The 12,442-nt window shown below is 48.4% G+C and overlaps 1 protein-coding gene across 2 annotated transcripts; it reads right to left on the bottom strand.

Annotated features, from left to right (window-relative positions):
* Positions 1–3,836: 3,836 nt before the first annotated feature.
* LOC123046192 (nucleolin) lies at positions 3,837–8,537 on the bottom strand. 2 transcript variants are annotated; one of them, XM_044469501.1, is made up of 13 exons: positions 8,307–8,537; positions 7,938–8,221; positions 7,261–7,793; positions 7,052–7,141; positions 6,730–6,969; positions 6,128–6,349; positions 5,706–6,006; positions 5,298–5,623; positions 5,101–5,210; positions 4,893–4,987; positions 4,720–4,796; positions 4,372–4,468; positions 3,837–4,185 (listed from the first exon to the last, which is right to left on the bottom strand). In XM_044469501.1, exons 2-12 carry the CDS (start codon positions 8,182–8,184, stop codon positions 4,373–4,375), a joined length of 2,337 nt encoding a protein of 778 aa, XP_044325436.1. In that variant the 5' UTR covers positions 8,185–8,221; positions 8,307–8,537; the 3' UTR covers positions 3,837–4,185; position 4,372. The 2 variants fall into 2 exon arrangements, with proteins under 2 accessions (XP_044325436.1, XP_044325435.1); XM_044469500.1 differs by having other exon boundaries at positions 3,837–4,155.
* Positions 8,538–12,442: the final 3,905 nt, after the last annotated feature.

Here is a 12,442-nt window from a genome sequence, read left to right as displayed (position 1 = left end):
GGTGGAGGCGGAGGCGGAGGGGGGTTATAACGGAGGCGGAGTCATGTTTAGGCGGCTACAAGGGGTGGCGGTGGGCGGCGGGCGGTGGGCGGCAGCGGCAGCGGCGGCGGCGCCTACCGCGGCCTGTGGGGTTAACGCCTTGACCATCGGAGGCTGGCGCCCTCCCCTCTCCTCCCCCGTGGCCGTCGGATGCCGCTGGCCGAGCGGATCGGAGGGCTGGAAGGAAAAGCTCGATGCTCGTGGAAATTAATAATAAGGAAAAAAGAAATTGTTAGTATATTGGGCGAGAGGAGTGCGGGCGTGAAGGTGGCGTGTCGTTGGCCGCGCGCGGCGGCATTGCGGTGTGACCTGGTACGGGGGAAGGTGGCGTGCGGGTGCGGCAAGGTGGCGCGCGGCGCGGCTGCCGCGGCGTGCGTGATTGACGTGCCCCCGCGGCGTGATGGCGAAGGAGGCGCCGACGTGCCGCCTGGTGGCTTGACCGGGCCGGGCGAGCGAGGAAGCGCATCGCATGGCCCGCGTGTGATGGATGCGACGAGGCCGGGCGGCGACATCAGGCGGCCGGTCCGGCGTGGACGCGAGACAGAGACGTTTGAGAGTGCGCGGTGCTGCGGCGGGAGGGGTGGTTCACGCCTGCGCTTGCCCAGTTGCGCTGGTCCAGGTCCGGAGGGAGCGCGCGTGGGGCCGAGTTCGGCGTCGTAGTGGCGTGCCTCGGGCGGCAGCCGGCAAGGACGGAGCGCCTCCCTACGCGCGTGTTTCCGGGGGACCGGACCGGCACGGTGCGTCGTGCGGTTTTTTTTTTCTTTTTCGAAATGCTTCGTCGTGCGATTGGTAGCGTGCGAGGCGAGGCCAAACCGCGGATCGCCACGGTGAATCTGGCAAAACAAACGTTAACGCCGGCACGTCCAGATCTTTTCGTTTACACACAGAGAAAATGTTCGTCAATGGGAGCACGTTTCAGCCGGCAGCGAGCGAGGAGGTGAAGCAGGACCTCATCGGCTGGAAAGAAGGCACACCAGGGAGAGGCAACTACCCACGGCGCATGTTCATGTGCTACCGGGACGCGGAGCAGCACCATTCGAAGTCGAAGGGAAAGTTAACACCAGAGCTATGGAGCGGAGCGTTCGCCGGGCAAGCCTGCACAGCGGACCGGAGAGTCTGTTTGATTGCGCCCAGGTCCTCCAACGCGAGTAGCGGCCATGCTACCAGTGTTTCCATTTCTTTCCCGGACTAATCATGAGCTTCATTGGCTCAGAAGGACGACTGCCAACAAACTACCACCGGTGCACAGCCGCACGGCAAGTCTAATAGGTAATCGCTAGTGCTCAGAGATGCTAACAGGCAAGGGCCAAGCACAGCACCGACCACAGACAAATTACCGGTGCTTTCACTTCGACCCGAGACTAACAGTCTGCTCAATTCAGCCCGGCGAGGTGGCAACACCACGTCAATCACAGACAGCAACGCACCGATGATTAATAAAAATATGGCAAAAATGCATATGAAAGCATCAACACATGTCTCAAAAAAAAAATTTAACATTGCATTCTCATTGTGTAGTACAGTGGTAAAAAAGAAAATAGGTAACAATTCACGTACAGGAAGCCTGTGCAACAACTGCAACATTACATCATTCTACGCCCATACTCTCTGGAGAAGAGACTAACAGAAGCAGCAGTGCTTGCGACAATTTTTTGATCAAACTCAGGCAATGTAGAGAAAATACAACATATTGTAGGTTATATTAGTGCAACATTCAACTGAAATACGATATGAGCAGCAGTACTCAGGTTAATATTACCTCCATCCCAAATTAATTGTCTTACATTTATCTAGATACGGACATACCTAACACTAAAACATGTCTAGATACATCCATATTTACACAAATCTAAGACAACTAATTCGGGAAGGAGGGAGTAGTAAAGATGCGGCATGGTAAGTTCAAGCTAAGCTTAGAAGAATACACTACAACACACTGGAGATGCAATGAATATTGCACCATTGCAGCTCAAATTCAAAACTGCAAGTGTGAATATAGTATTCAAATACTCCCTCCGTCCGAAAAAGATTGTCCCTCAAATGGATGCATCTAGATACATCCATTTGAAGGATAAGCTTGGGACAAGTTTTTTCAGACAGAGGGAGTACATATTAATGGAGATTGTACTAACATAACTCATTGCTCAAATTGAAAAAAAAATGCAAGAGTGAGGATTTCGAAGATAGATATTTTGTCAAACATTCGTCATCAACTAATATTTGCGATCTTCAGGAACATATAGACAGTCTTCATGAATGCAAGTTATCGTATGTTTCTACTGAAAACAAGTTGGACCTAACTGCAAGGTTCGATAGCCTCAATTCGATAGTCCATGATGCAAAAGAAACTTAAACTGAGCTTTTACACTTGCAGTTTGAAGAAAATGTTTCTCCCAGATGCAAAACTTGTAAATTAGTAGCCACCTGATCTACCTTTCTTTGTCCTAAAAGTCAGCCGCCCTTGGTTTTGAGCATTAGATCAACCAATCAGTGCTGATTCCATCACACTTCCAATCCCCGTCTCCAGATTCACCGGCACCCTCTCATTTTGCTGAAATGTATAAATTTTCCTTGCACTATTGGTGATCTAATGCCGTTTAAAAGTTCTAATAACATCATTGTTGATTTCACCCAAGGACTCCTACTCCAACAAATATTAAACAGATGATATGATGGCCAACAAATAGCTCAGTTATAACCAATGCTTTGTTTCTGAAGACTGCCAAAGTCTGCCATCTCAATGCAGCATCGGAAGAGACCACATCAAGCCCCTTTCCAAGAGTAGCCAACCAAAAATGCATAACTTTGATCTCCAGATCTAATCATAGTTATCCTTATTGCCGCTTTATGTAGCCTCTATAATTTGTATTTTCAACCATCTCTTTCACCTACCTATTTCTTCGAATTAGCACATGACATCAACAACTCCCAAAAGATTGGATAAGTTTGTTGTTTATAAACTTGTAGACGCAGAACCTCTTAGTGATCACAAACATCATTTATAAATAGATGATGCAAGGAAGGAACTTCAATATCAGAAATTCAGTTCTTCTAAAACCATCCACCCCCGCCCACACCCAACAATCTAATGCAATTGAGGGCCTAAAGGTACTATACATAACCTATATTACGCAACGAGGGCCTAAGTGTATCATATATAATAACCCCTAAGTGTATCATATATAATAACCTATATTAAGTCATAGTGCACTAGAAACTATACTAAAGGAATTAGCAGAACTCAGAAAGACCAGATTCATGCCTCCAGCAAAGTTCTTCAAAACTTGCAACCATCAAACAGATATTTGGCTCAAAGATGTATTGATCCATGCTCCATGCAGAAGTTCAAAGATATTTCATAAACCATGGTGCTCAGTGTTGATAATGCTTGTTAAATTTATCTGGTGCCATGTACTCTATGCTGCTGTTTGACAGCATTGCAAGGCCATCCAGTCATGTAGCTGTGAATTCTGTTATCTTAAAATTGTGGGGAGGCCAAAGAAATTGCTTGGTGAAAGAACTACTTGAGCCATACAAAAGGTTTCTCCCAGAACCTGGCAACCAACAAATCCAATTTTATCTGCAGTGCAGTTTAACAAATAACTAGTCCAAATTTTCAACCTGATCTTTCAGTCTCAGGTAGCAAAGTTCAATCCACTAGAGAACAGATGCAGCGTGGTCTGAACCAAAGGTTTCAGAAGTAACAGCCTTACATGAAGCGCTCACTTCTAAGGCTTCATTCGTAAGTCTGATCTTCTGCTGGGTCATCAAAGGTGGGGTCTCCAAAACACCTTGTGTTGCAGCAAGGAAACGACCTCAAAGATTACTTATTGAAATACTCCATATCTCTCAATGTTATAGAAACACTGGAAGTAAACATGTCAACACACCATGGCTGGCTAGTTCACAACTCTTGACCAACTAAAGCAAAGCCTTACATTAAATAAACATGCCGGAACATCCACAAGACTACTGCTTCAACCAACTCGATGTTCCTGGCTCCTTCAGACATGCCTTATTGATTGCCCACACTTGCCACTTGTCCAGATCCATAGGCCTTAAGTTAAGGAGCTCCGTACAATCCATGGCCTACACCAACCTCCTATGGTGCCACATCTGTTCCACAAAGACGGTCGGATGCCAAATCTGTATCATTAAAATAATTCATGGTTGATCACGGAGGGTGTTCCGTGTTTGATACAAGGGCAAACATTTGCCATCTCCTAAGTGAGCAACTAGCGCAATGATGGGGATGACGGCGACAGATGGTGAACAAAATTCATGTGCAATGCAATTAAACTAAAGGAAACTGAAACTGATTAGAGCTTTCACCTTAGTAGTACGAACTGGAACCACTGCCGCCAAAGTAGCCACTGCTGCTGCCCGTGTTACGACCCGAGTAATGCGATGAATATGAACTTCCACCAACCTGACCAAACAATAACATGTTGATCATAAATTTCCATGAAACAAGGTTGCTTTACACAAATATTTATACATTATGGAAGTGCATTTTATGTTGAATCTAGCAGTATCAATTTGATGATGTTCTTGATGCTGGTAGTTTTTCCTTCACAGATGATCAAGCTTACAAATATTTCACTGGAACTGGACCTATATTTGACTTGGAGAGAGCAATACATAGTAAATCCATTAGACATAAAATACTTCAAGACTTACATCAGATCCACGAGGCATGTAGTCTGCACTGTAATTTGAAGAGTAGTTTCCACCAGCATCTCCAGTGCTCGCAGAACCTATGAAGATGAGATGCATTAAAAATGTTAGAAGCATTGGATCAAGAAAGGTATCATGACAAATACTCAAATAGCATAGGCTTCAAGAGTACATACCTCCATAACTCAAGCCATGGCGGCTGCTGCTATACACCGGGTCATGACCAGCGACAGATCTGCTGCTAGTGTATCCCACATGTGACCGCCCGAGCCTTCCAAGGATGGACATTTGTAAGAACATGAGATTAAAATCAAATACCAAGACGTTCTCTAAAACAAACAAAAACCAAGCAAAAGGACTGCATGTTACTAAATATACACCAACCTCTCAGTATAAGCATCTGCATACCGAGCACTGCTACCACCAACATCATAATCTAAGCGTGCCTTGGGCTGACGAACGCTAATGTCGTGATACCGAGGAGGCACGTCATCCTTGCATCATTAACAATAGTCAGGTTGATTGAGGAAGAAACTGCAAGTGCATGGAAAAAATGCAACAACAAATTAAACTACCCTCACCATCTCAACATATGAGCGTTTTGAACCAGATATTGTATCATAATCACGTCCACGGCCCTCCCTATAGGTTGGCAAAGGTCGGTCAATCTTCTCTACATAGCCATCATCAGCATATGCTCTCCTGTCAGAAAAACGGGGAGCGCTGCGAGGAGCTAGGTCTGAATAGGCTGATTCACGGGGCGAATAGTCGTCCCTGTAAGTGTGGCGCCTATCAACTGGAACTCTTGCACTGTAATCAGCAGCAAAGGTAGCTCTGCTCCTTGGCGGAGGAGGTTCATCACGCCTTCCATATTCCCTCCTTGGGCTTCTCTTTGGGTAAACAGGAGCTGTACACAGGTTTTGTATGAGAAATTTGATGCGGCTATAGTTGATTGTTCTACAAAAAGAATGGGTACCATCTATACGCACCTGGGGGCCTTCTATCATAGGATCTCTCTGGAGGAGGCAAACGCCTAACTCTATCTGGTATTGACATAACAGGGCGTCTATCTCTAATATCTATTGGCCTCTTCAGTGGAGGCCTCCTGATAGGAGGTAAGCGAGTATCAGGCCGTACAAGACGTGGCAGAGGCCGGCGTGGAGGAGGCCGAGTGTATGGGAAACGGCCGCCTCGAGGAGCACTATGCCCAATCCTGAAATTTCCTCTTAATCCATGCTTCATTCTAGGAGGTCTCTGTACTGGCCTTGACAATCTGGCTCTCACTTTTGCCTGAATCACAAAATGATAGTCATTATAAAGTATTGCATGATAATTTTATCTATTATACAGTGGACTGAGTAGATGGGAAAATCAGCTAAGAAGGTACAGCAAACTCAGTTGGAAAACAAACCTTGCTGTCACCTTCGCCAAGCTCAGAACTAGTTATCCCATCAACACATGCAACAGCATTATCATGCGTATTAAAAGTAACAAACCCAAAATCTTTTCTTTTGGCCGCGGGCATGTTTCGGGCAAGTTCAACTTTCTCGATAGCTCCATACTTTTTAAGGTACTTCTTAACACGATCTTCTTCCCATGACGGGGGGAGACCATCAAGAAATACAGTTCTGACCTGAACCACAGAACCAAAATGAATTCAGTAACTTTAAACATATTAGTATCATACAATATTAAACACAACACCAGAAAATAAAAACTAGCAGCTGCCAGAGTGCATGACCAAACAGCATCAAAATACTTTTACTAACATGCCACTTTAAGGGGGCACAAAAAAAAGTGACACTTAAAACTACTCCCTCCGTCCCATAATAAGTGTCTTAACTTTATACTAACTTTAGTACAAAGTTGTACTCCCTCCGTTCCGATTTACTCGTCGTGGTTTTAGTTCAAATTTAAACTAAAACCACGACGAGTAAATCGGAACGGAGGGAGTACTATAGTTGAGACACTTATTTTGGGACGGAGGGAGTACTATAGAAAACAAGTGCTGACCTGTGCCATCATTTCATCATCGACTTCAGGGTAGGAATCGGCAAAGGAAACCTTAGCAGTGCGATCAACTCCAAAGACTACATCCCTCTTCTGCAACCGCCTGAAAGCATCCATAGCTTCAGGGCGAGTAGAAAACTCAAGTAAAGCATACCCACGGTTCATCCCTGGGTTATTGCTATCCTCAACCAATATTAAATCGTCAAAATTCTCGACCTCATAGATCTTCAGTTTCTCCTTCAGCTGTAAATTCCAAAACAAATTATTTCTTACACCGAGAAGCAGAAAAAAGGCATCAAGGGAAAAAAGAGTTTAAGCATCATACATGTTCTTTTGTCCATGTCTTGCAGATATTGCCAACAAAAAGTGTATCATTGTCACGACTAGGAGCAACACCGCATTGCTTACCTCGCACCTACAGAATTTCAGAAACAGTTATGTACTTGCAACAAAAATATACTATAAACATACGTAACATTTTTCTTTTTGTTTAGGAATATATTAAACAAATGTAATCAGTTGTAATAAACCAACCATCGGATTTTTCAGATCTGAAACAGCACGCTTTGCTTGCTCCACAGTCTCATATCGCAGGAAGGCAAAGCCTTTATTCTTCTTCGTAACAGGGTTCATCATCAAACGAACTTCAGTGATATCGCCGACTTCACTGAAAACTTTCCTCAGGTCACTTTCTGTTGCATCTTTATCTAGCCCACCAACAAAAACTTCAAACTCCTTCCTCTTACGATGTGCTTTCACCATTTCATGATGGTCTTCGTCCTCCACGTCCACATCGTGGTCTTCATCTGCATTTTCATATTCCTCACACTCGCCATCATCCCCACCATTATCCAGTTCCTCCTCATCCACCATCTCAGTCTCCTCTTCGACTACATCTTCAGTGTACTCCAACCCTTCATCGCCGTCTTCATATTGCTCCTCATACTGCTCCAAATCCTTCTCGTCGTAGTCGACAGCAGCCTCCTCTTCATATTCTGGCTCATCCTCGAACTCCAGTCGTTCACCTTTGTCCTCTTCTTCATATGTTTCTTTTGCAGCTCCATCATCTAAAAATTACATAGACGTCAAATCCTCACACATTTACAGGAAAAGACAAGAGGTCCCAAGTAAGGAAAAACGGCACGGCGAAGCACAGATCTATACGCGAAAAAAGTCTAACTATGCGCGAAACAGAGGAGCAAACGTGATACCTTCAGCGTGGCTTGCGCCGTTCTCAGCGGCATCCGCCTTGGCCTTCTCCTCGGCGGCCGGCTGCTGTGGTGGCGGCGACGGCTGTGGCTTCTGCTCCTCCACCTTAGGGGGAGCCTCCTCCGCTGCCTTGACCACCTCGACGGGCGCCTCCTCCGCGACCGGCTGGGGCTTCGCCGGTCTGGCCTTCGTAGCCGACCCCTTCCTCGCCGCCGCGGCGCCGCCCCTCTTAACCGACTTGGGCGGCATCTCTCTCAGGCCGCCGCACCAAAACCAATAGCACCGGCTGCAAACCACAAGAAGAAGAGACAGAATTAGCGGAAGCAGGCGTCGAATCGGCGGAACGGAGACCATGGGCGAGCGGTGCGTACCTCGTGCCCTCCCGGAAGATCGAGTTTGCGGAGACCGAAACCCTAGCGACGGAGACGAAAGCGCTGCGCTTTCGTTAGGTTTGCGGCGAGACAAGACAGACGGTGCGTGGCCTCAGCCTGGCGTTGCCTTCGTTGGTTAGCCTCCCCGCTCCCGGGTCGAGTCGTATTCTCCGCAATCTGGAGACGCTCCTGGAGTTGTTGGGTGTAATTACGGATTGACCACCGGGGCCTCGCGTGCTCCCGTTGACCGCTTCCTACGCAATAACGGGGCGCTTGGTCTTTTCGGGTGGTAATCCTTTTATTTGCGACGTTGTATAAGTGTTTTTTTGGGGGGCGAAACTGTGACGTCATGGGTCGGTGCCCGGGGATGTCCTTCCCGCGTCAGCCTTCTCGATGCACAACGAGTCTGACAGTAGATAGATTCAGCTAGACTTCAAGTGTTACTTATTCTCACGCAATCTTCAAAGTAAATACAATACATATACATTCTCAGAAATTAAGAATTGGCAAAAGAAGTGTTGTCTGCATCCCAAAGGATCTCCATTTCTCAAGCTCTCGCTCCCCCTCTCGCAGCCACGGTGACCTCACGCCTCCCGCTCGCCATTACCAAATCCACCGCAGTTCTCGCCGCTCCAACCTCGCATGCCTCCTCGTCGGCGAGGACCGCGGGCGCCGAGCGCAGCCGCATCCCCTCCCCCCCACCCCCCCTCGATTGCCCCGCCACATCTATGAAACCTTCCTGGAGATGGTGAGATTGATCTCACCAGTTCCGCAAGGGGTACTCATGGTGACTGGGGCCCGGGGTTGGGTGGAGCGGGCGACCAGGATCCGTGACGCCACGGCGTGGATCCGGCGTGTCCAGGAATGGAAAGCGGCGGATCAGGTGGTGGCGGCGGCGATAGACCCGAGCGCGAGATCCGTGGCGCTGAAGTATGCAGAGATTTGTCAAAGGAGGGCGAATTTGGAGCAGAGGATTTTGGCGAGGCTGATCTACGACAAGGCCACGGTGGAGGAAAGGACAAGGATGCCTGCCTTCCCCCACTCCCTGCCAGCCGCGTTTGTGTTGTATGTTGGATTCTACGGTAGGGTGCGTCGACTGCAAATTAAAATTTTCCTACGCGCAGAACAATCAGGAACATGCTACGGGAGATGGATCACAGATCGTTACCACTAGACGCACAGTGTCGTGCAGCGGAAGTAGAGTTGAGGCAGCGCGTTCCGGAGTCGCCTCGCGTTCCCCGAGTCGTCTCCTCCTTGCCGGTCTCCCACGTAGCCGATTGGATCCCGCGAACAGGTTCGCCGGAGCGGCGCAAGTGCACCGCCTCTAACGGTATCCGTGCGTGCAGGAGGAACGTCGTGCGGCGGACTGCTAGGTCCGCACACAACCGGCGGCTAGTGAAGGTGGCTATTCGCAACACATGCAAACCCTAGTGACAGCGCCGAAGCGATCAACCCCATGAGTGTGCCGCACCTCCACTTTATATAGGCGTCCGTCGCGGGCTCAACACTTGGGCCTCACACGGACCCTAAAGCCCACAAGTCTACTCGGCTACAATCCGAATACAGCTCGGATCGCATCCGACCAGTGTCCTCGGATTCGACCTCGTAGGTTCCTTCCCTTAAGCACGCGACCCCTTAGGTTCAAGTCGGCTTGGTCACAGTTCGGATCACCTCTGAACTGCACGGTTGGTAGCGGCCTCTAGCAAGGCATGCCAAATACCAAGCAGACTATAAAGCTGGTTAGGCGAACCTGTACGACATGTTGCACTTCTGTTCCCTTTGCCACACGATATATGTTGTCGAGCTCAAGGCGAGATTGTCATCCTTGTGCTAGCCCGGCCTCTTTCTTGTTCCAGTGATGCCGACCACTATCCGGATTATCTCATAATCCTTGTCGCATGGCCATGTTTATCCTGGTCGGATCACACGAGGGGCCCAGAGTATATCTCTCCTAATCGGAAGGGCAAATCCCATCTTGCTCGACCATGTCTCGCAGCATGGGTCTGGACAAGCCTGAAACCTACCTTTGTAACTACCCAGTTACAGAGTAGCATTTAGTCGGCCCAAAGCAAGTCTGTCACCATCCCGAGTACATGCGTCAGCTCAGGTCTTAGGACATAGAACATATGTTGTACTAGAGACTCACAGATGACATATCGTTGTGTCTCATAGTTGGGTCTGTCTGACTCGGATCTTATCTCAACTCGGATTCGACTACATCGAATCTGACCAGATCCTTCTGAGTCCATATTATCCGGTTAGCATCCAATGCTCCATGGCTAGTGAGACCGAGCCATCCACTGTGTCATATGCTAGTCTAGTCCGACGTGTGCCCACACGTCACTTGCGACTAGGGACAATTTAGGATGTATCATACAACAGAAGATCTCACAAACAAGTCACGTACTTGCCAACAAGTATCATTGATTACATCCAAGGACTATCTTTATTCATAAACACATAGGAAATATCATCATACATGATTGCCTCTAGGGCATATCTCCAACACTGTGGGCGAGGGCGGAGGCGAAGTCAGAGGATCCATGGAGGGCGTGGCGGTGGGAGTGCATACTGGGGGTGATGTCGTCGGGTGCACCACTGAAGTGCTCGTCCTCGCCGCCGGTGGCCAGTCGAGATTGAGCACGTCTCCCCAAGTGGAGATGAGGGCTCTGGAGGAGGAGATGCGGATTCCTGCTGCTACTTGCCACACCATACAATCCACACCTCCCGGCTCTCCGATTCAGGTCCTGCGTAAGCGCGGGATTCGGCGGGCGGCGTCGTTGCTGGCGTTGGTGACTTCTTCTCCGGCGAGAAAGGTCAATGGGGGTGCACTATTACTGCACGGAGGGCCCTGCTTGTCAGGTGTGATCTGGAAGTGAGGCCCGAGCTAGGGACACTTGGTGACCGCTGGTTGGCTGGCACTCAGTAGGGGGAGACGCCCAGGCAGAAGGCGTTTTCTGCAGGATTTATAAAGAGAGAGCAAGCCCCCGCTAGTTCCCCAAGCTAGGGTTCATCATCACCGTTGCCGCGGGGCTCCTCCTGACTCGCTAGTGTGGGTCAGGAAAGATCTGTTTGAGCGTGGAGAGTTTTCTGCCAAGTATTGCCACCCTGTTGGAGCAGTTGATCATCTTCCCCCACCGAAACAATTCAGTTACTCCAGGGATTGTTGGGCTAGAGAGCACGGGAGAATTCCTTTTGCTGTTGTTGTCAAAGGGAAGGCTGGAGCTGGAAGAGCGGGCTCTCGAGGAGAAGGGAGATATGCAGCAGGGAGGGGGAGGAACGAGACAGGGCGTGGTGGGACTGCAAACCCCAAACCATCAAGAGGAGGGGAGACGCAGCACCAGACTGCTCGACCTCCTGCGACCCAGATGCCTCCCATCTCTATCTACTCCAGGTCGCCGATTGTTCCTCTGGATCAACTGTTGGAAATATGCCCTAGAGGCAATAATAAAAGCATTATTATTATATTTCCTTGTTCATGATAATTGTCTTTTATTCATGCTATAATTGTATTATCCGGAAATCGTAATACAATTGTGAATACATAGACCAAAATACGTCCCTAGTAAGCCTCTAGTTGACTAGCTCGTTGGTCAACAGATAGTCATGGTTTCCTGACTATGGACATAAGATGTCATTGACAACGGGATCACGTCATTAGGAGAATGACGTGATGGACAAGACCCAATCCTAAGCATAGCACAAGATCGTGTAGTTCGTTTTGCTAGAGCTTTTCCAATGTCAAGTATCTCTTCCTTAGACCATGAGATCGTGTAACTCCCGGATACCGTAGGAGTGCTTTGGGTGTACCAAACGTCACAACATAACTGGGTGACTATAAAGGTGCACTACAGGTATCTCCGAAAGTGTCTGTTGGGTTGACACAGATCGAGACTGGGATTTGTCACTCCGTATGACGGAGAGGTATCACTGGGCCCACTCGGTAGTGCATCATCATAATGAGCTCAAAGTGACCAAGTGTTTGATCATGGGATCATGCATTACGGTACGAGTAAAGTGACTTGCCGGTAACGAGACTGAATGAGGTATTGGGATACCGACGATCGAGTCTCAAGCAAGTAACATACCGATTGACAAAGGGAATTGCATACGGGGTTGATTGAATCCTCGACATC

The sequence above is a fragment of the Triticum aestivum genome, chromosome 2B (genome assembly GCF_018294505.1).
Source record: "Triticum aestivum cultivar Chinese Spring chromosome 2B, IWGSC CS RefSeq v2.1, whole genome shotgun sequence".
In the NCBI taxonomy this organism is placed as follows: domain Eukaryota; kingdom Viridiplantae; phylum Streptophyta; class Magnoliopsida; order Poales; family Poaceae; genus Triticum; species Triticum aestivum.
Note: the sequence above shows the minus strand (reverse complement) of the source record. Positions and strands in the feature narration are given on the sequence as shown.

Excerpts from the sequence above, each read along its gene's own strand:
- LOC123046192 (XM_044469501.1), bottom strand. The coding sequence starts at position 8,184 with ATGCCGCCCAAGTCGGTTAAGAGGGGCGGCGCCGCGGCGGCGAGGAAG. Across the intron at positions 7,142-7,260 it reads CAGATCTGAAAAATCCGATG|GTGCGAGGTAAGCAATGCGG; the intron begins GTTGGTTTATTA and ends GAAATTCTGTAG. Across the intron at positions 6,007-6,127 it reads TTGGCGAAGGTGACAGCAAG|GCAAAAGTGAGAGCCAGATT; the intron begins GTTTGTTTTCCA and ends TTTGTGATTCAG.